Source organism: Oryx dammah, unplaced genomic scaffold, assembly GCF_014754425.2.
Source record: "Oryx dammah isolate SB20612 unplaced genomic scaffold, SCBI_Odam_1.1 HiC_scaffold_3, whole genome shotgun sequence".
NCBI lineage: Eukaryota > Metazoa > Chordata > Mammalia > Artiodactyla > Bovidae > Oryx > Oryx dammah.
This window is the reverse complement of record NW_024070187.1, coordinates 36,043,566-36,067,415: the sequence shown is the minus strand read 5'-3', so window position 1 is coordinate 36,067,415 and position 23,850 is coordinate 36,043,566. Positions and strand designations below refer to the sequence as shown.

Below are 23,850 nucleotides of genomic sequence, written 5' to 3'. Positions count from 1 at the left end.
GAGCTAAAAATGGTTTGTGGGTTTCTTGGACCATTTTTTTAATGGCAAAAATACATATACATATTTCCTGTCATGTGAAATTCATATACAATTCATATTTCAGTGTCCATGAAAAAAGCTTTATTGGAACACAGTCGTGTTTACTTTTTAAATGTATTTATGGCTACTTCCTTCCTAAAACGGCAGGGTTGACTACCTAAGACAAAGACCACGTGACTCACAAATCCTACAGTATGTACTCTTTGATCCTTTACAAAATAGATTTGCCTATTTCTGGCTTAAGCTAACTTTCCAGGACTGACTCATCTGAAAAAGAGTTTCCCCCCACAGGCAGATGCTCAGGGAAAAACAATATTCTGTCCTTGTTCTGTGAGATTATCACTGCTGTGAACATTGTTGGGATTCCTGTGGCAGAGGTTGAGTTCACTGAGGACGAAAGTAGCTGAACACGCAACCTGGAGGCACTAGGCCTGCCTGGAGCTGGAATCTGAAGAAAATCCAGCACCAAAAGACGCAGAAACCTGGTGTACTATTAAAAATAGCCCCACATTCTAATCACCCCTGCCCAGAACTACCACATAGCGTCATTTCCTGGTATTAGCAGGGGGATTCCCTTTGATATCAAAATCTACAGATGTTCAAGCCCTTTATGTAAAATGGAGTCATACAGTCAGCCCTCCACATCTATGAGTTCCTCCAACCTCAGTGGGTGCAGAACTTGTGGATACTGAGGGCTGACCATATGTGACTTGGACAAGATATTTAGAAACCACTTTCAGAAGCAAGAGAAATTTCTTTTCCAAATAAATAATCTAATGCATAAATCACACTAAAGAATCAACACTCATATCATTTTACTGCTGAACAATGGATAATGAGGTTGACATTGTTTACAGAAGTTATTTCCAAATAACATTAAATCTACTAAAAGAATTAAAAAGTACCCTTGACTGAAAGTACATAAAACTTTTCATGTTCTGACAAACGCCAAATAACAAGTAAAAAGTGTCTGGATTAATGAGCAGTATGTCTTGAAGGATATAGGCTCTCAAAATTAATACTTAAAAGGCAACAGTACCAGAGTATGAAAATGATGGCATGTATAGTAAGAAATCAGTGATATTTCATTAGCGCCAACAACACGCCATCTTTCAGCACTCAGTAGAAATTCAATGAAAATAAAATCAGCTACTCCTAAAATAACTGGTTAAATTGACTTCCTTAGAAAGGATGAAAAAATGAGGGTTTTAGATGACAGAGGGCTTAAGAATAACAGAAAAATCATAAAGGAGTAATCATCAACAACTATCAATGAGAAAGAGAAAAAGGAACATTAATTCACCCTAATTAAGAGAAGGTCAGTCAGTGAAGGGTCTTATTGAACAGAATTCCAATCTCCTTACTACCTTTGTGTTAACTGCACACTGTTTTAGGTATCTAGTGCTCTCCTAAGATCAGAACCCGGAAATGAGGAAGGTTGATTAGAAGGGACAGCATCTGTAAACAGGCTCTTCAAGAAAACAGTGAGAGGCCCTACTGCTTTCAGGCGCATTCAGCGACACCAAGCTGAAGGTGTCCCTGGCCACCTGGTATAAGATGCAAACCAACCAACCTCTTTCCTTTCTTTCCCTCTTCCCTTCTTCCCTTCCTTTCTCTATTTCTCTGCCTAAACTCTCTTCCCAGCCCCTTTTACCATCTGACATGCTATTTATTTCTATATGAATTTATCATCTGTCTCTCCCCATAAGAAAGCTCCCCAAGAGCAGGGATTTTACTTTTGTTCATGGCTATATACAAGCTCCAAAATGCAGCACATAATCAATAAGAACTTATTGAATGCATCAGGAAATGAACATGTGCAGCCATCAGAAAACCACAAATGTGATCAAACATTTTCTTTACTTCACAAGTTTTGGAAAAAAAATTTTTTTTCTACAAAGATTATCCATTACAGCTTGTCTAAACCAAAAAAATTCTGAGTGGGTGATCCAAAAAAACCCACTAAAAAATAAGTCTTTCTAAAAGTAAAAACCTAATTAGGTTTTGCTTGTTTCTATACCTTAAATGGAATGGGGATAAATAAATATAGTGTGGGCAGAAGATAAGCATAATGTCCCCAAATGAGTATTTTACAGCATAATTAGAAGAGTCCAGTAGGTTACCTGAGCTATAGAAGCCTGGGGATTACCCAGTAAATTTTTGAATGAACGCCTGGAAATCCATTTGAGCTGATGACAGAAGGAGGTGGCATAAGTAATCTCCTTGTAGGATGAAAGCTTCTTCCTTCTCTGCTCCCCTGAGAATTTATCTAATTCAACTTTTGTTTCCTTGAAGAAGGAGGACTTGACATAAAACTCAGCTAATTTTTCTATGAGTGGAGTATCGTTTTCAGAAGGCTCTTCAGTCTCCGTAGCTGTGGAATAAAAGCAGATAAAACGGAAACATTATTTTAAAAATAACAACAGATTTAACCCATTTTTCTATAACCCCTTTCTTAGATTTTACTCTAGCACCTTCATCTAAAGCTTGAGTATAAAAAAATTATGGGTTCTGTCACTGATCTACAAGGTAAGAAAACAGACTAAATTGGCCTCCCTCCATAAACTTAGGGATACAGCAAATTCACTGACCTTTTCCTAATTATAATATTTGGACCCTAAATCTTTCAAAACAGACTTCTCACAATTTGGAGTTATAATTCCTAAAAAAAAAAACAAAACATGGTCCTTGCTTTTTACAATGAATAAATGCATAAATTGCCAAGTTTCTTATTTCAAAACACTACACAATTGGCCCTCTGAATCTGCAGGCATGGAACCCAGGGATATAGAGGGCCTATAAAGAGACTTGAGCATCCTTGGATTCTGGTATCTACAGGGCATGGGGGGAGGGGGTTCTGAAACCAATCCTCCATGGAAACCAAGGGACCACTCTGTAAACAATGGGCACTTCTTTTAAAATGGAACTCTTCATTCTTTTACAAGTGGTTGACCAGTTTTCCCAGCACCACTTGTTAAAGAGATTGTCTTTTCTCCATTGTATATTCTTGCCTCCTTTGTCAAAGATAAGGTGTCCATATGTGTGTGGATTTATCTCTGGGCTTTCTATTTTGTTCCATTGATCTATATTTCTGTCTTTGTGCCAATACCATACTGTCTTGATGACTGTGGCTTTGTAGTAGAGCCTGAAGTCAGGCAAGTTGATTCCTCCAGTTCCATTCTTCTTTCTCAAGATTGCTTTGGCTATTCGAGGTTTTTTGTATTTCCATACAAATCTTGAAATTATTTGTTCTAGTTCTGTGAAAACTATCACTGGTAGCTTGATAGGGATTGCACTGAATTTGTAACTTGCTTTGGGTAGTATACTCATTTTCACTATATTGATTCTTCCGATCCATGAACATGGTCTATTTCTCCATCTATTAGTGTCCTCTTTGATTTCTTTCATCAGTGTTTTATAGTTTTCTATATATAGGTCTTTAGTTTCTTTAGGTAGATATATTCCTAAGTATTTTATTCTTTTTGTTGCAATGGTGAATGGAATTGTTTCCTTAATTTCTTTTTCTACTTTCTCATTATTAGTATATAGGAATGCAAGGGATTTCTGTGTGTTGATTTTATATCCTGCAACTTTACTATATTCATTAATTAGCTCTAGTAATTTTCTGGTAGAGAGGATCACTTTCTAACACTGCACACAAAGGTAAACTCAAAATGGATTAAAGATCTAAATGTAAGACCAGAAACTAAAAAACTCCTAGAGGAGAACATAGGCAAAACACTCTCCGACATAAACCACAGCAGGATCCTCTATGATCCACCTCCCAGAATTCTGGAAATAAAAGCAAAAATAAACAAATGGGACCTAATTAAAATTAAAAGCTTCTGCACAACAAAGGAAAATATAAGCAAAGTGAAAAGACAGCCTTATGAATGGGAGAAAATAATAGCAAATGAAGCAACTGACAAACAACTAATCTCAAAAATATACAAGCAACTCCTGCAGCTCAATTCCAGAAAAATAAACGACCCAATCAAAAAATGGGCCAAAGAACTAAATAGACATTTCTCCAAAGAAGACATATGGATGGCTAACAAACACATGAAAAGATGCTCAACATCACTCATTGTCAGAGAAATGCAAATCAAAACCACAATGAGGTACCACTTCACACCAATCAGAATGTCTGCGATCCAAAAATCTGCAAGCAATAAATGCTGGAGAGGGTGTGGAGAGAAGGGAACCCTCCTACACTGTTGGTGGGAATGCAAACTAGTACAGCCACTATGGAGAACAGTGTGGAGATTCCTTAAAAAATTGCAAATAGAACTGCCTTATGACCCAGCAATCCCACTGCTGGGCATACACACTGAGGAAACCAGAATTGAAAGAGACACATGTACCCCAATGTTCATCGCAGCACTGTTTATAATAGCCAGGACATGGAAACAACCTAGATGTCCATCAGCAGATGAATGGATAAGAAAGCTGTGGTACATATACACTATAGAGTATTACTCAGCCATTAAAAAGAATACATTTGAATCAGTTCTGATGAGATGGATGAAACTGGAGCCGATTATACAGAGTGAAGTAAGCCAGAAAGAAAAACACCAATACAGTATACTAACACATATATATGGAATTTAGAAAGATAGCAATGATGACCCTGTATGCAGGACAGCAAAAAAGACACAGATGTGTATAGCGGACTTTTGGATTCAGAGGGAGAGGGAGAGGGTGAGATGATTTGGGAGAATGGCATTGAAACATGTATAATATCATGTAAGAATCGAATTGCCAGTCTATGTCCAATGCAGGATACGGCACGCTTGGGGCTAGTACACAGGGATGACCCAGAGAGATGTTGTGGGGAGGGGGTGGGAGGGGGGTTCATGTTTGGGAACGCATGTACACCCGTGGTGGATTCATGTCAATGTATGGCAAAACCAATACAGAATTGTAAAATAAATAAATAATACATAAAATGGGACTCTTGTTAGAACTGACATTGTCCTATCAATGCTCATTTACAGATTAAATAAATACCACTCTCACAGACAAAAAAAAAATCTGTGTTGACTGATGTTATTAGATTGAACATTTGTGTGTCCCCAAAATTCATATGCTGAAACCCAGTCCCCAGTGTGATGGTATTTGAATGGAACGACTTTGAGGGATGATTAGGTCATGAGGCTGGAGCCCTCAGGAGGTGGGATTAGTGCCCTTATGAAAGAGGCCCCAGAGAGCTCCCTCCCGACTCCCACCACCTGAAGAAGCTATAATATGGTTGCCCATGTATGAACCAGGAAGCAGGTCCTCAACAGACACTGAATCTGCTGGTACCTTGATCCTGGACTTGCTGTCTCCAGGATTGAGAGAAAAAAATGTCTATTGTTTAAATCATCTGATCTATGGTATGTTTGTTGCAGCAGCCAAACAAACTAGTACAACCAGTATCAGAGGATAGCACTGATATAAATTCAAACAGCCATGGTTTAATAAGCTACCACATTGCTAAACTTCAGCCAACTCAATTAGAAAATAATCTGCGATTCTCAACAGATTTGCTTACCTTCATCACCTGTGTCTTCTCTATTTAACACCACAGCAGAAGAGTCTCCATTAATGATGTCCAGGAAGAAGTCTGCAGGGTTATTATAGGGCTCACAGTGGAAACCTGCAAAAGAAGGTCACTCAGATACACAAAATTGATAGTCCCAGTAAATAAAGACTGTTTTAGAGAGCGAGGGAGGTGCTGGTAGGGAAGACAGAATCTAATAATTTCTCTCTCATTTTTCTTCTCTCTTCTCCCCTCGTTAATTTATATTTTCTTTTTATATATTTAATCACACAATATTTCAACAATTTTCTGACTCTTCGCAAAACAACATACTCCAAACCAACCTTGGACTATTATAAAGTCTTACATTAGAGCTTGGTAAGGACCCATCATAATTCATGAGACCTGAAATAGCTAACAATATGCTCTGGTGCTTATCAGAACTTCTTCAAAAATCTAGACATGGGTCTAAGAAAAAAAAAAAAACACATTGAAATAAAAACCCACGGAAAGACTAATGTTCTTTAAAGCAAGGCAACAAGCAAAGCCAGCTAAGGCACAGAAGGACTGTGTTTGGGATAGGCCTGGGGCATGTTCTGCTCTTCAAGTTCACTAAGAGACTGCTAGAATGCTAGTACCTACTTCAGCAATGATTATTTCTGCCCCTACTAAATTCAGGTCCAAATGGTTATTTATTATGCTATTGTAATTCCAATATAGATAACAAATCACCAGAACAGCATTCTCAAGAGAACGTAGCTGGCACAGCACAGTTGAATGCTTATCTTGACCTCTCCTGGCACTGTAACAGGGAAGAACAAATCTGACTCCATACTGGATCTGTTTCTTTTACTTTAACCTTTGTATGCTATTTCTTTTGCTACAAGTTAAGAATGTTGCCTGTAGCCTGAAATATATGGGATAGCTCATTCTCCAGGGTCTGATATCTAAAGGTGTAACACTTTTCCATTCATATAGAGATAAAAAGTTGCAGAACAAAGAATAACATTTGTCTTGTTGGAGGTTTATAGGAACACCATGACCAGACCCACACAGGCAGATGCAAGAACAAAGGATTCCAACACCAAGTTTGCAGTAATCAACCACACACCCTTTCCTTTTAGTATAAAAGAAGCCTGATTTTTAACATGGGTAGGATGGTTCTTTGAGATGCTAGCCCATCATCTTCTTGATCTGCTTGCTTTCCAAATAAAGTCGCTATTCCTTGACCCAGCAAATTATCTCTTGATTTATTGGCCTGTTGTGCAGTTGCCTGGAGAATCCCAGGGTCGGGGGAGCCTGGTGGGAGGCTGTCTATGGGGTCACACAGAGTCGGACATGACTGAAGTGATTTAGCAGCAGCAGCAGCAGCAAGCAGTATGAGCTTAGACTCAGTAACAACATGATCATCTGAACTCAGCTTTGCCTGTAGTCTAACCCTTAGGTTCATCTCCTCAAAACTCTTGACCCATGTAGACTTAATGATGGAGATTAAACAAAGACATTTTAAAATATGGCTGGCAAATATTTTAAACTATATTTGAGGTCCTGGAACATCATCTATAATCATATCCAAGTACCTCTAAAACAAAGTAGACTGCATGAATCATTTAAAAATTATATATTTATTTCCATTTTAAATAGAAACAGGCAGTCCAGAACCATCAGAAATGTTGGCCCATTGAAGTCAGACTTATGATAGCCATTGTATTGACAGGTAAGTTGCATACATGCTAAATCCACAACTTAATATCACTAGAAAATTAAATATAATAGCATCTCCATTAACCCTCACCAAGGAAAACCAATATCCCACCTAAGGGAAGAACATGATAAACCTTAATCTATATTAGCTAAGAAGACAAATAACTTAAGGACATTAGATGTTTCCAGAAATATCCATCTGACAGATAACTGGCCATAAGGTCAATATATTTATTGAACTGTTAGGGAAAGGTCACCAGAACTGAGGACAACAGATATAGCCCCATTAGAAATACACACACAAACACACAAAAAAAAACATATCTGTACACATGCATGTACTCAAACAGGACAAAAAAGAGACATAAATAACAAACTGGCACTGCAAAGTAAAAAAAAAAATTCTAGCACCAAACTAACTGAAGATGTTTCAGAGCAGTGGAAAGTGTGATATATGTATATCTACTCAAAGATCAAACAGCACTCCAAGTGACTCCTTTGTTCTCCTTTAGGATACTATTAATGAAGGATCTTACAGCACAAAAAAGGCAACCATACCAATGTCTTCAAAGTAACCCAAGGCCTCCTGAGCAGGCCCATGGAACATTAGTCTTCCTGAGGCCAACAAGGTGAGGCTATCGAACAACTTGAAGATGGAATAACGAGGCTGATGAATGGAGAAGATGATTGTCCGTCCTTGTTTAGACATCCTAAATTAATAACGAGAAGATAACAATGAGTCATTAAACATCTGAAACTTACATTTCTTGGTAACATATTTTATTACTCCTGCCTTTAGATCATTTATTCCTCATTCTACTTGACTTTCTCTTACTAACTTCTCATCTCATATAATCTATCTGATAATTAGGGAACCTAAACTCAATGTTTTCATGAAACTAGGGTTTCTAAAAAAAAAAAGAAACTAGGGTTTCTAAAGTGTTTTCCTTGGGCAATCTAGAATCAATCAGAATATTAATTAAAAATGTATATTCCTGGACAGTCTACTCAGACCTGCTGGGTCCAGGGAAGCATATTTTAACAAGCACCCAGGTAATTTGTAAGTACACTCAAGTTTGAAAACTTATTATGAACTAAATCTTAAAACAATGGTCATATGCCCCATCGTTATTGATCATTCATTTAAGTCTTCTGGCTCTCTCGGAACTAGTTTTCAATTCTCTGCCTTAATAATAGAATTCACATTACTGAGTACTGACTATATCTTTGTTTTTATAGATGACCTCATCTAAATTCTCACAATATTGTTATAAAACAGTATCAATAATTTTACCTTTATATAACAGTAAGGCTCAGAGAACTAAGCAATGGCTCAAAGCATCACAGTTAGAAGGGGCAGGTTGGGATTTGATCCCTGACCTAATACCATGGCCAAAAGATAGTAATTCCTATCTTCATACAGGAGCTACTACTTATGGATAGAAGAAAGAAAAGCCAAAATCACCACTCAAAAACTATTATTGAAAACAATAAACTACTATTAGTAGTAATAGTATGAGAAGAATCACATCAATTTAAACATTTTTCTAAGTACTATATGCTAGCCATGGATACAAGTTTGTTCTACCTCAAAAAGACCAATCGTTTTGATACAAGGAGGAGTAAAAGTAGCTGAAGGTGCCTTGTAAGCCAAATAGGAGACTATAACCCATCTGAAGATGATGTAAGTAATGTATCAGAGGGACTGACAGGGAGAGAAGGTGGAGGAAGACAGCAAACAAAATGTGCCATAACACGATCTACTTCAAAAACTGCAAGTAGTTCAGTGTCATTGCAGAGCTGAGGTGTATGTGCAGAGGCAGGGACTGGAGACTGCAGAAAAGACAGCAATGAACAACAGGCCCATGATGAATCCTGTCACTCAGAGTTGGCTCATCAGTAGACAGTAAGGAGCCAGTAAAGCACTGGCAGCAGGGAGGTGGACTGGGCTGAGAACCCTATTCTCCATGTGTGCACTGAGGCATCAGTGTCAGTATCCACTATTAGAAATGGAGAACCTTGGCCTCCCATTCAGAGATCGAGAATAAGCATCTGCATTTTAATAAGACCCCAAGTGATTAGTATGCACACTGGAACTCTAGACAGATGAGGTTAAAGCTCTCCAATGTGAGGAAAGGTGCTTGTGAGCTAACTAGTCCAAAACATAATGAAGCATGACATAGTATGATATTCTATGTCAAGTCATCATTGCAAAAAAAAAAAGCAAAATGGCTATCTGAGGAGGCCTTACAAATGGCTGTGAAAAGAAGGGAAACAAAAAGCAAAGGAGAAAAGGAAAGATACACCCATTTGCATGCAGAGTTCCAAAGAAGAGCAAGGGGAGATAAGAAAGCCTTCCTCAGTGATCAGTGCAAAGAAATAGAGGAAACAATAGAATGGGAAAGACTAGAGATTTCTTCAAGAAAATTAGAGAAACCAAGGGAACATTTCATGCAAAGATGGGCTTAATAAAGGACAGAAACGGTATAGACCTAACAGAAGCAGAAGATATTCAGAGGAGGTGGCAAGAATACACAGAAGAACCGTACAAAAAAGATCTTCACAACCCAGATAATCATGATGGTCTGATCATTCACCTAGAGCCAGACATCCTGGAATGTGAAGTCAAGTTGGCCTTAGGAAGCATCACTACAAATAAAGCTAGTGGAGGTGATGGAATTCCAGGTGAGCTATTTCAAATCCTATAAGATGATGCTGTGAAAATGCTGCACTCAATATGCCAGCAAATTTGGAAAACTCAGCAGTGGCCACGGGACTGGAAAAGGTCAGTTTTCATTCCAATCCCAAAGAAAGGCAATGCCAAAGAATGCTCAAACTACCACATAACTGCACTCATCTCAAACAATGCTCAAAATTCTCCAAGCCAGGAGAATTCTCTCAAGCCAATACTTGAACCGTGAACTTCCAGATGTTCAATCTGGTTTTAGAAAAGGCAGAGGAACCAGAGATCAAATTGCCAACATCCGCTGGATCATCCACAAAGCAAGAGAGTTCCAGAAAAACATCTATTTCTGCTTTATTGACTATGCCAAAGCCTTTGACTGTGTGGATCACAATAAACTGTGGAAAATTCTGAAAGAGATGAGAATACCAGACCACTTAACCTGCCTTTTGAAAAACCAATATGCAGGTCAGGAAGCAACAGTTAGAACTGGACATGGAACAACAGACTGGTTCCAAATAGGAAAAGGAATACATCAAGGCTGTATACTGTCACCCTGCTTATTTAACTTATATGCAGAGTACATCATGTGAAATGCTGGGCTTGAAGAAGCACAAGCTGGAATCAAGATTGCCAGGAGAAATAGCAATAATCTCAGATATGCAGATGACACCACACTTATGACAGAAAGTGAAGAACTAAAGAACCTCTTGATGAAAGTGAAGGAAGAAAGTGAAAAAGTTGGCTTAAAACTCAATATTCAGAAAACAATGGGATCCGGTCCCATCACTTCATGGCAAATAGATGGGGAAACAGTGGAAACAGTGGCAGACTTTATTTTGGGGGGCTCCAAAATCACTGCAGATGGTGATTGCAGCCATGAAATTAAAAGATGCTTACTCCTAGGAAGAAATGTTATGACCAACCTAGACATTATATTAAAAAGCAGAGACATTACTTTGCCAACAAAGGTACATCTAGGTCAAGGCTATGGTTTTTCCAGTAGTCATGTATGGATGTGAGAGTTGGACTATAAAGAAGGCTGAGTGCCAAAGAATTGATGCTTTTGAACTGTGGTGTTGGAGAAGACTCTTGAGAGTCCCTTGGACTGCAAGGAGATCCAACCAGTCCATCCTAAAGGAAATCAGTCCTGAATGTTCATTGGAACTGATGTTGAAGCAGAAACTCCAATACTTTGGCCACCTCATGTGAAGAGCTGACTCATTTGAAAAGACCCTGATGCTGAGAAAGATTGAAGATGGGAGAAGTGGATGACAGAGGATGAGATGGTTGGATGGCATCACTGACTCAATGGGCATGAGTTTGAGTGAACTCCGGGAGTTGGTGATGGACAGGGAGGCCTGGCGAGCTGCAGTCCATGAGGTTGCAAAGAGTTGGACATGACTGAGCACTGTTAATATAATTAATTACAGATAATAAAAATATCATGGATGTATTCTCTAACTGAACCTGAATCCCAGACCTGTTACTTGACATCTTCACTTACATGTGCAATTGATATCTCAAACTTAAAATGTCTAAAATCTTAGACGTTTCCATCTTTCCATTTCTTCTTATTCTAGCATAGAGGCTTGCTTACAAAGGCATGGACATCAGAAGAAGCAAGGTAGGGTTTTCCCTGGTAGTTCAGTGGTTAAGAATCCACATGCCAAAGCAGGGGACATTGAGTTCGATCCCTGCTCCTGAAAGACCCCACATGCCGAGAGGCACCTAAGCCCAAGTACCACAATTACTGAACCAGTGCTCTAGAGCCCATACTCCACAATGAGAAGGCACCTCAATGAGAAGCCTGTGCACTGCAACAAAGAGAAGCCACCACTTGCTGCAACTAGAGAAATTCCCCACGTACAGGAACAAAGATCCAACATGCCCCCCCCCAAAAAAAAATATATATATATATATAAATAAAGAAATAAAACTTTAAAAAAAGATAGGTAATGATATGTAGGGCATGCCATATAAAGATGGTATGTCCAACAGCTTTTTAAAAATGGGGGAGTCGCGGTAATTGTCCCAGAGGTGGTAAGCATAGGGAACCACCAGAGTGACTGGGAAACTGATTAAATTGAACAATTAAGTTGGTTTACTGAGGAAGAAAGGAAACATACTGAGATAATGGGAGCTAAGTTTCTCATTGTCTGAAAAGTCATTTAAAAACACGGAAAGGCAGAAGGCTAAAAAGAGATCAGGATTGGAAATAATATAAATTCACTTAAAATATATATATACACTTCATGGGAAATAGATGGGGAAACAGTGGAAACAGTGTCAGACTTAATTTTTTCGGGCTCCAAAATCACTGCAGATGGTGACTGCTGCCGTGAAATTAAAAAACGCTTACTCCTTGGAAGAAAAGTTATGACCCACCTAGATAGCATATTCAAAAGCAGACACATTACTTTGCCGACTAAGGTCTGGCTAGTCAAGGCTATGGTTTTTCCTGTGGTCAGGTATTGATGTGAGAGTTGGACTGTGAAGAAGGCTGAGCGCCGAAGAATTGATGCTTTTGAACTGTGGTGTTGGAGAAGACTCTTGAGAGTTCCTTGGACTGCAAGGAGATCCAGCCAGTCCATTCTGAAGGAGATCAGCCCTGGGATTTCTTTGGAAGGAATGATGCTAAAGCTGAAACTCCAGTACTTTGGCCACCTCATGCGAAGAGTTGACTCATTGGAAAAGACTCTGATGCTGGGAGGGATTGGGGGCAGGAGGAGAAGGGGATGACAGAGGATGAGATGGCTGGATGGCATCACTGACTTGATGGACGTGAGTCTGAGTGAACTCCGGGAGTTGGTGATGGACAGGGAGGCCTGGTGTGCTGCAATTCATGGGATCGCAAAGAGTCGGACACGACTGAGCGACTGAACTGAACTGACACACTAATAGTGCAATAGTTACAAATATGCTTATACATGTAAGTTATATTCAAACTATTACACACATACATATAACGTATTTATAGTAAATATATTTCCAAATAAAGTATACATATGTATTTCTATGTTTTATATATATATATATATATATATATATACATACACATTTCCTAGGTCTGTCTGCTAAGCGGGTCTAGAAGCAATGACACTCCCATAGCAGTGAGCACACCAAGTAATCAGATGTTGGTTTTTAAATCATAGCTAAACTGGGAGGAACCAGGACTCCATGAAGAAATATCTGATACAGGAAAAGTACAAGATGAGCCTGGAACATCTTGCTGACCATAAGGTAAAGAAATCCTTAAAGAATGACAGGGACATGTAAAAACGACACAGAAGGCAGACTGAGGAGGCTCCCATTGGCCAAATCAGGGTGAATTTTGTCATGAAAATAAGTAAGAATAACAGATTATAACCCACATAATAAAAGGAGAAAATGAGTGAACATATGAACAGAGAAGGAAGAAAGTTTCTTTATAGTAAAAGACCAATGAATACATGTTGAATGAATGATGTAAAAAGAAAATCACCACTTGGTTGCCCTCAGACTCATCGCTGATAGAGGCAGTTGTGAATATAGGCTAAAACTGGTGCACGGAAGATTTTATGAGGAACGCAATACTGGCCTAATATCTGATTATCTCCCCTAATGAAACACTAATCAATTACAAAGGGAAAATAGTTATTTCATAGCAGGTAAAGCCAGCAGATACCAACATGACCAGCTGATGAAGGTGAACATCATCCATGATGGGAGAAGTCAAAATCACACAGCCTGATGTTATCACTAAGAATACGGCATCATTTCTGCAGCATCCCTGCCAAGAATTCATGGAATGAGTCTGATCATGAGGAAACACTGGATGGATACAACTTGAGGGTCGCCCTATGAAATGTACTCTCAAATATGTGTGAGGACGTGAGAGGCAGGGAAAGAATAAAGAACTGTTCAGGATTAGAAAAGACCAAAAAAAAAAAAAAAGTGGGGAGGGGTTTCTGAAGATAATCCTAAGCCAGAAAGGGGGAAAAAAAAAGACACTTCTGGGGCAGCTGGGGAAGTTGGACTGAAGTTCATGAACTGGATGGTGATAATATCATCAGTGCTGTGGACTCTGTGGCTGGGAGGTGTGTAAGGTGGTAACATAGTACTTGGTACTTCTCTTGTAACTGTTCTGGGAGGTTGAAACTTTTTTAAAAAGATGTCCAAAACTTTTGAAATTTATCCTACAACCGTGATTCTCCTCCCACCTTCTTTGTAAAAGTAAATGACATTCATTTTTTAAATGAATTTATTTTTACTTGAAGTATAATTGCTTTACAACATTGTGTTGGTGCCTATCAAACATCAACATGAATCAGTCATAGGTATACCTAGCCCCCTCCCTTTAAAGCTCCCTCTCCATCACCCCCCTCTAGGTTGTTACAGAGCCCCAGTTTGAGTTCCCTGAATCATAGAGCAAATCCCACTGTCTACCTGGCTTACACATGGCAGTATATATGTCTCCATGTTATTCTCTTCATACATCCCGTCCTCTCCTTCCTTCTCCCTCTGTAAATGACATTCTTTACTCCATTCTTCCATTTTTCAGGCCCCAAATCTCAGAAGTTATTCTCTCAATAATCACACCCTACATCCAGTTCTAAGCTAATCATGTTGACTCTATTTGGAAAACAGATAGAACCCACCCACTTCTCCCCCTCTTCCTACTACCAGCCTAGTCAAAGCTGGCATCATACCTCAACTGTGCTAATACAAACAGCCTCCTGACTGGATTCCTCCCATTCACCCCTGACCAATTATACAGCCTTTTCTCTAGATAACTGCCGGTCCTCGGTTCTACAACTATCTGAAAGCTTGCCACATCACCTAGACATTAAAAGCCACAGTTCTTAGAGTGGCCTATAGTCTATATAATCTGCCAACCACTCAATCCCATCTCATGTCCTTTTCTAACTGTTAGGAACTGAATTGTGTGTTCTGAAAATTCATGTTGAGGTCCTGAGGTGCTAAGGAGCACCTCAGAATATAACTGTATTTGGAGAGAGGCTCTTTACTATAAACAGGCAGTTATGATAAATAAGGTCATGTGAGTGTCATCATTCAATCAGGACCAGTGTCCTCATAAGAAGAGGAGATTAGGACATGGATACACAGAGGGAAGATGAAGTAAAAGCACAGAGAGAAGACAGCTATCTACAAGCTGAGGAGAGGGACCTCAGAAGAAACAGTTCTGCTGAATGCCTGATCTTGGACATCTAGACTCCAAAAACGTGAAGAACTAAATTTCTACGTTAAGCCATCCAGTTTGTTATACTACGCTAAGGCACCCTGAGCAAAGTAATCAATAAGTAACACCCACCCCCCTCCACAGCTTACTGGGTTCCAAACACAGGAGGCACATTCTGCCTCAGGGCCACTGGCTGTCCCTTCCACTAGAACTCTCTACTCTCATATATCCAGGTCTTGTTCATTTGCTCCCAGCTCAAGACCTCTTTGAGGTCTTCCCTGATCATTCGATATATAACACAGCATCTCTATTCCACCATAGCCATATTTTGCTACACTCTCAGCCTGCCTCATTTTTCATGAAACACTTACATTTGTTAACTGACTTTCCCTGCAACCAAGGAAGACATTTCTGTCTGTTGTGCTTACTGATGAATCCCTTGCACCAAGAATAATACCTGGTACATAGCAGGTGACCATGCAGTAGATCAGTGAAAGAATAATATTCTCATGGCATTTACCTCTTCAAAAGCAAAAGGACAGCATTTGCTGTGCTTGAATCTAAGCCAGTTGTGGGCTCATCCAGGAACAAGATGGATGGATCAGTAATAAGCTCCATTGCAACACTAGTTCTTTTTCTTTCTCCTCCAGACACACCACGGATAAACTGAGTTCCAACCTGAAACACAGATATCATTATTAACAATGACATCCTCTCCCACTATCATTTGTTGAGCTCCTAAAATGTTCCAGCCCTATAAGAGTCACTTCATCACATCATCCTTGTTTTTTCAAAATAGCAAATAAATGACGATATGGGAGAAGAGGCAGGCTTCTCTTTAACTTGAAGAGTAAACTGAGGTTCAGGTCAGAACTGTTAAGATAGGAAACCTATGCTTTATATGTTTCTTATCAAGCCAAACATTTAGTTTTAAGACAGTTAAGCTGGAACACTAAAAGATTTGGTCTGAAATTACAGACCAAAAAGAGAGATGAAGATAGGAGCAGAGAAGTTGAAAGCATCTATAATTGTTCAGTTCAGTTCAGTCACTCAGTCGTGTCCGACTCTTTGCGACCCCATGAATTGCAGCACGCCCCAGGCCTCCCTGTTTATCACCATCTCCCGGAGTCCACTCAGACTCACGTCCATCGAGTCAGTGATGCCATCCAGCCAACTCATCCTCTGTCGTCCCCTTCTCCTCCTGCCCTCAATCCCTCCCAGCATCAGAGTCTTTTCCAGTGAGTCAACTCTTTGCATGAGGTGGCCAAAGTACTGGAGTTTCAGGTTTAGCATCATTCCTACCAAAGAAATCCCAGGGCTGATCTCCTTCAGAATGGACTGGTTGGATCTCCTTGCAGTCCAAGGGACTCTCAAGAGTCTTCCCCAACACCACAGTTCAAAAGCATCAATTCTTTGGCACTCAGCTTTCTTCACAGTCCAACTCTTACATCCATACATGACCACTGGAAAAACCATAGCCTTGACTAGCCAGACCTTAGTCGGCAAAGTAATGTCTCTGCTTTTGAATATACTATCTAGGTTGGTCATAACTTTTCTTCCAAGGAGTAAGCGTCTTAATTTCATGGCTGCAGTCACCATCTGCAGTGATTTTGGAGCCCAAAAAAATAAAGTCTGACACTGTTTCCACTGTTTCCCCATCTATTTCCCATGAAGTGATGGGACCAGATGCCATGATCTTCGTTTTCTGAATGTTGAGCTTTAAGCCAACTTTTTCACTCTCTTCTTTCACTTTCATCAAGAGGCTTTTTAGCTCCTCTTCACTTTCTGCCATAAGGGTGGTGTCATCTGCATATCTGAGGTTATGGATATTTCTCTTGGCAATCTTGATTCCAGCTTGTGTTTCTTCCAGCCTAGCGTTTCTCATGATGTACTCTGCATAGAAGTTAAATAAGCAGGGTGACAATATACAGCCTTGACGTACTCCTTTTCCTATTTGGAACCAGTCTGTTGTTCCATGTCCAGTTCTAACTGTTGCTTCCTGACCTGCATACAGATTTCTCAAGAAGCAGGTTAGGTGGTCTGGTATTCCCATCTCTTGAAGAATTTCCCACAGTTTATTATGATCCACACAGCCAAAGGCTTTGGCATAGTCAATAAAGCAGAAAGAGATGTTTTTCTGGAACTCTCTTGCTTTTTCCATGATCCAGCAGATGTTGGCAATTTGATCTCTGGTTCCTCTGCCTTTTCTAAAACAAGCTTGAACATCAGGGAGTTCATGGTTCACGTATTGCTGAAGCCTGGCTTGGAGAATTTTGAGCATTACTTTACTAGCATGTGAAATGAGTGCAACTGTGCGGTAGTTTGAGCACTCTTTTGCATTTCCTTTCTTTGGAACTGGAATGAAAACTGACCTTTTCCAATCCTGTGGCCACTGCTGAGTTTTCCAAATTTGCTGGCATATTGAGTGCAGCACTTTCACAGCATCATCTTTCAGGATTTGAAACAGCTCCACTGGAATTCCATCACCTCCACTAGCTTTGTTCGTAGTGATGCTTTCTAAGGCCCACTTGACTTCACATTCCAAGATGTCTGGCTCTAGATTAGTGACCACATCATCATGATTATCTGGGTCATGAAGATCTTTTTTGTACAGTTCTTCCATGTATTCTTGCCACCTCTTCTTAATATCTTCTGCTTCTGTTAGGTCCATACCATTTCTGTCCTTTATTGAGTCCATCTTTGCATGAAATGTTCCCGTGGTATCTCTAATTTTCTTGAAGAGATCTCTAGTCTTTCCCATTCTGTTGTTTTCCTCTATTTCTTTGCATTGATCGCTGAAGAAGGCTTTCTTATCTCTTCTTGCTATTCTCTGGAACTCTGCATTCAGATGCTTATATCTTTCCTTTTCTCCTTTGCTTTTCGCCTCTCTTCTTTTCACAGCTATTTGTAAGGCCTCCCCAGACAGCCGTTTTGCCTTTTTGCATTTCTTTTCCATGGGGATGGTCTTGATCCCTGTCTCCTGTACAATGTCATGAACCTCATTCCATAGTTCATCAGGCACTCTAACTATCAGATCTAGTCCCTTAAATCTATTTCTCACTTCCACTGTAGAATCATAAGCGATTTGATTCAGGTCATTCCTGAATGGTCTAGTGGTTTTCCCTGCTTTCTTCAATTTAAGTCTGAATTTGGTAATAAGGAGTTCATGATCTGAGCCACAGTCAGCTCCTGGTCTTGTTTTTGTTGACTGTGTAGAGCTTCTCCATCTTTGGCTGCAAAGAATATAATCAATCTGATATCAGTGTTGACCATCTGGTGATGTCCACGTGTAGAGTCTTCTCTTAGTCTTCTTATAGCCTTCTGATACCCCCACTCCATCCTCAACAAAGTCATCAGTGTGGCTTGGTAGCTAGGCAAGTTCACTTTCTATTATTCCACATTCGCACCTCTTATATCATCATAAGGCTTCCCAAATTGAGCCCTCCTGTACCTTAACTTACTAAAGAAGTCCTGACTCATTCTACAGGGCAGCTGGATGAGTAGACTATTCTGTAGAGCTATTCTACATGGGAAGGTAGAGTATTCTACAGGGCAATTGGCCGGGTCTTTTCAACCAGTCAGCGTTACTGTGTGGTGGGGGACCAGGAAGGTTTTGGGGGAGAAAGGAAGTAGGAAATCATTCTTATGTTAATAGTTATCAATATCCTTTTGTAGAAGATGTAGAACCAGCATGACTAAGCTCAAGCAACAGACTATACAGGTTAGATCTACAGGAATAGATTCAATATGAAGTCAGGTTCAATCATATTATCACTTCAATTCTTATATTATGAGTCTTCAAAAAGATAATAATCAAGTGCTACTCATGCCCGTGATCGGATCCTCTAACAACTGACCTGTAACAGACATTTTCAAGAAAAATGAGGAAATGTGAATGAATGTGGCTTATAGCCCATACAGGATAGCCCATTCTCCAAGATCTGACCTTTAAATGTCAGAATGATTAGACTTTTTCCATTCATACAGAGATAGAAAGTTGCATAACAGAGAATAACATTTGTCTTGTTAGAGGTTTATAGGAACATTGTGACCAGATCCACATGAAAGCTGCAAGAACAAAAGATTCTGACATTAAGAAGTTTGTAACAACCAATCACACCCTCTTCCTCTTTTATTATAAAAAATGTCTGATTCTAATTTGGGTAAGATAGCTCTTTGGGACATTCATCCACCATCTTCTCAGTCTGCTGACTTTTCAAAATAAAGTCACTTTTCTTTGCCCCAACAATTCATCTCTCAATTTACTGATCTGTCACATGGTGAGCTATACAAACTTGGACTCAGTAACAACTAAGTAATCAGACTATTCTCTCTACATTAGTCATGCTTAAAATTTCATAAAAACTAAAAACATTAAGTGAAGTATTTCAATTAATTAGATAAATAAATTCTAAGTCAACAAACTGTTTCAGCTTATTTTCCCTGGAAATCCATGCAAGGAATGGGTAATGACTGCCTATTGGTAGAGAGCTTTTACTTAAAGATAAAGAATGATAAATACCTTATTGGAAAGACAATATCAAATAAACAGAGCTAATACAAAGGAAACCCAATCCTCCCAAAATGAATTTAGTGGAATATGGTGGCATCTCAGAGTTATTTTTCCAAACAAAATACAGCAAAATATACTTTACATTAAATAATGTCAGAAAGTATCATCTGAAACAGCAGCCAACAAAATATCCCCATTCTTTGTTACCTCTACCACAAGGGGACTAAACTAGAGCCATCACAAGCTGAAAAGCTCATCGTCACCAAAAGATACAGATGTTTTCCAGAAAATCTTTTTATACCTAGTCATCAACCATAAAGGTCACTCATTTATCTCAATTCTTCTTTGCAAACTTGCGTAACTCACAAAAGGAGTTACTTTACACTCCTGCCTACAACTGTTATATCTAAAGCCTAAAACAGATCAGCACGTAACAGTCTGTAAGTAGGCACTGGTAAAAGAAAGGGAGAAGGGAAGCGAGGGAGGGAGGAATGGGAGACAAAAATGTCAAAAGAAAGACGCCAGAAAAACAAGTTGGAAGCTACACAAACTACAAATAAATCCCTAGTTTGACTGAATATAATTTTGGAAGCCAACTGACAGCAAAGTGAAACATACTGAATCCTTGAATTTTCACCATTTATGAATTCCAGAAATATAATTCTCAAAAGCAATGGAAGAAAGCCTCACGGAAGAGCAGAAGAACAACTGCAAGAGGAAAAGAAAACAGGAAGAAGGAAAGTTAGCGTGGAGACCCTGAATGAGACGTGACAACCAGCCAACCAGAGGTGGAACAGGATCAAGAGCTGCAGTCACAGGAAGGGTCACCTGTTCATAGCAAAGAACACTTCCACATACTGGAACTCACTGCCACACTCGCTGCCCAAGAGTTAGTCACTTTCAGTTTTTTTTAACCTGGTTAACTTCCATCTTCATGTTAGGTAACCAGTCACTTTTCTCATGGCTTCAGAAAGCAGCCACTCTTGACCATACATATTATAGAAAATCTCTGAGTACGTTATACTACCCACACAGGTGAGGTCCTATTTGCTCTCGATGATATTATCCGTTTTTTCCATGTTACCTTGGAATCTGCCACTTTTTCCAGACCTAACTCTTGAATAACCTTGTTAATCCGTTCATTTTTTTCGTAAGTGGTCATAGTTGTTGGAAGCCGAAGGGCTGCTGAGAACTGTAAGTTTTCTCTCACTGTCAGAGTCCCCATCACGATATCATCCTTAAAGAAAAATGGCATTTTAACAAGATATATCAGATCTTTTCTAATATCATCACTCTGTAGTATATCTAATTTATCCATAAAAATAAGACACCCAAGTTCTAGCTAACAATGAACTTGTGTGTGTTGTGTGCTCAGTCATGTCCCACTCTTTGCAATTCTATGGACTGTAGCCTGCCAGGGTCCTCTGTCCATGGGATACACCAGGCAAAAATACTGGAGTGGGATGCCATTCTCTTCTCCAGGGAATCTTCCTGACCCAGGAATGGAACCCACATCTCTTGCATCTCCTGCATTGGCAGGTGGATTGTTTACCACTGTGCCACCTGGGAAGCCCCCATAATGAACTTGCAATTAAACAAATTACAATAACTCCATGTTCAGACAGCTGCATAGCCTGATGAATTAATTTTCATTTCTAACCTGTATACCCAGAGAGAACATAGGTAATTATGATTACTACTGGCAGACATTTATAGAATGCTTTACACAAGGATTATATAACACTGTTCTAAGCTAGGGGAAGGAGAGAGGTGATGGTAAGACAAAAAAAGTAAAATAGTAATGTGTTTTAGAAATGATATGATAATAAGAGTTGATACTACTGCCCTTACAAAGGCCATATTCCAGACTTTCTTCTTTCATATAATACTATTCTGAATCTTATAGGATATTATGAAAGGCTGGTATAAAGAAAAGTTGTTTCTATGGTTATGTCATGTAGTCAATTGGAAGCACACTCAACTATCAGTTAAGGCACTTGCCCACATAAAAAATCAGAAGAAATCTAATAGGTAAAGTCACAAATACTTACTTGTACCACATAACCTGAGTTACATTTAAAATTGGCAGGTCGAGGTGCTCCGTTGATCAAAACATCTCCAGATAATCCATGTGGATCCTTCCTTGCAGCTAAGATATCTAACAGCCTATTAAAGACATACATTATTGCTTTTTTCCCCCCTCCAAATCAGGCTTTACCTCTTAGCTAATTTGAATCCAAATTAACAGATCAAGAAATTATATGGTTTAACTAAAATTATATACATATATTATAAATCTTACCTTCTTTTTAAAAATTATATGCTATAATAAAGCCCAAAAATATGAAAGTAAAGCTCTCTTACCTGATCCAGCACAGACCACCCAAACTGCCCCGTTGATTGTCTGACCTTGGGGGTCTCCAGGCAAGCAATGTGATCCTTTGCTTAAGATATAAGCCTTCACTATGCCGTTGGCTCCTCTCCCCCCTTTCAGTTTTATCCCCTTCCTTTTCTACTCTATAGCTCAAATCACAGCCGACAGCTGTATGCCAATCACCTTATCGAGTCCTGTTAGTGTCCTATTAGTAAAGCTGACCTAATAAGACTTCCTCAGGACACAATCACAAGCTACACAACTGCACCTTATCCGTAGCAACCAGTACCAAACCAGACATGTAGAAAATGTTCAACAAACACCTGCTCATACGAAAGTGTTCTTTAAAAGCATCTTAAAACTGGGGGTGGGAAACAGGCGAAGGAGATTTGAGAGGTACAAACCTCCAGTCATAAAATAAATAAGCCACAGGGATGTAACACACAGTATAAGGGATAGGGTCAATAATACTGTAATAACTTTATACGGGGACAGATGGCCTGACTTATCATGGTGATCATTTGATGAATGCAAATGTCAAATCACTATATAGTACACCTGAAACTAACATAATATTTATGTTGACTCTAATTCCGTTTTTTAAAAACCACACATGAAAACTACAAAGAAAAAGCTTACTTATACTGTTATACTCACGAAGATTTGCCTCCACCTGTGGGTCCCAGAATGGCATTGAGGCCAGGTTTCATGACTCCACTGTAAATGCAGAAATATATCCAGTTACTTACCCAGTTTTAAACCAGTTCTATAATTTAGGGTTTGTATTTAATACACTCAACGAAGGTTGATAAAATGATAGGAGGAAAAAAAGCACAAATCAACTCTTAAAGGAAAAAGAAACTGAATTGTTGAGTAATAAAAATCTAGCATACTACAAAGAATGTTAATCACTAGTCAGGACTTAGAATAAAAATGACTTGGGTTCCTCTAAATTCCTTTTGCTTATTCTCTACAACACTTAAAATTTTTTAGAAAAGGACACAAGAACTTTCAAAGTTCCCTGACATAACAGATGTCGGTGAAGCATCTCTGTTACACTTACTCTCCTTTCACAGTGTAAAATAAAGTGCATAATAAGTCTTGAGTGATGCTTGACAATTATTATCTTCATATCATGTGACTCGCTACCTTGTCAACTTCTACACAATTAATGTCAGTGGATTTTTAGGATCATCAGTAGTAGTGTTCTCATTGCTCAAATTTAGTCAGACAAAGAAGCAGTACACCTGCAATGAAAATTTAATGGCTAGAATAAAGCACCCTAAGGGGGTTAAAAAGAAAATATCACCAGTTCTAAACCCTCACAAAATTCTTAATCAAATTAGAAAAGTAAAATATATACCCTTAAGATATATCATTTTCTTTCTTGTAAAATATAAGTAGGAATTTATACTTATTTCTCAGTTTAGAAGTGGTGGGAGGGGATACATATATATTTTTTTTTCTGGTGGCTCAAATGGTAAAGAATCTGCCTGCAATGAGAAGACCTGGATTCGATCCCTGGGTTGAGAAGATCCCCTGGAGAAGATATAGGCTACCCACTCCAGTATTCTTGGGGTTTCCTGGTGGCTCAGATGATAAAGAATCTGCCTGCAATGTGAGAGAGCTGGGTTTGATCCCTGAGTTGGCAAGATCCCCTGGAGGAGGGCATAGCAACCCACTCCAGTATTCTTGCCTGGAGAATCCCCATCCCCATGTCCCACTGTAGCATGGCAGCTACAGTCCATGGGGTCGCAAAGAGTCAGACACAACTGAGTGATTAAGCACAGCATGTGTGTGTGTGTGTGTGTGTGTGTGTGTGTGTGTGTGT

General features: G+C 39.2%; 1 protein-coding gene across 4 annotated transcripts in view; it reads right to left on the bottom strand.

Moving 5' to 3' along the window:
- ABCG2 (ATP binding cassette subfamily G member 2 (Junior blood group)) overlaps positions 1-23,850 on the bottom strand; it is a 138,821-nt gene that overhangs the window by 17,337 nt on the left and 97,634 nt on the right. For all 4 annotated transcript variants that reach the window (XM_040237885.1, XM_040237887.1, XM_040237886.1 and 1 more), the window contains exons 3-9: positions 22,677-22,736; positions 21,697-21,811; positions 20,730-20,882; positions 15,653-15,810; positions 7,826-7,977; positions 5,576-5,680; positions 2,163-2,413 (exon numbers count right to left, since the gene is read on the bottom strand). In XM_040237885.1, the coding sequence (XP_040093819.1) occupies positions 2,163-2,413; positions 5,576-5,680; positions 7,826-7,977; positions 15,653-15,810; positions 20,730-20,882; positions 21,697-21,811; positions 22,677-22,736 (994 nt within the window). The remainder of the gene's footprint in view (positions 1-2,162; positions 2,414-5,575; positions 5,681-7,825; positions 7,978-15,652; positions 15,811-20,729; positions 20,883-21,696; positions 21,812-22,676; positions 22,737-23,850) is intronic.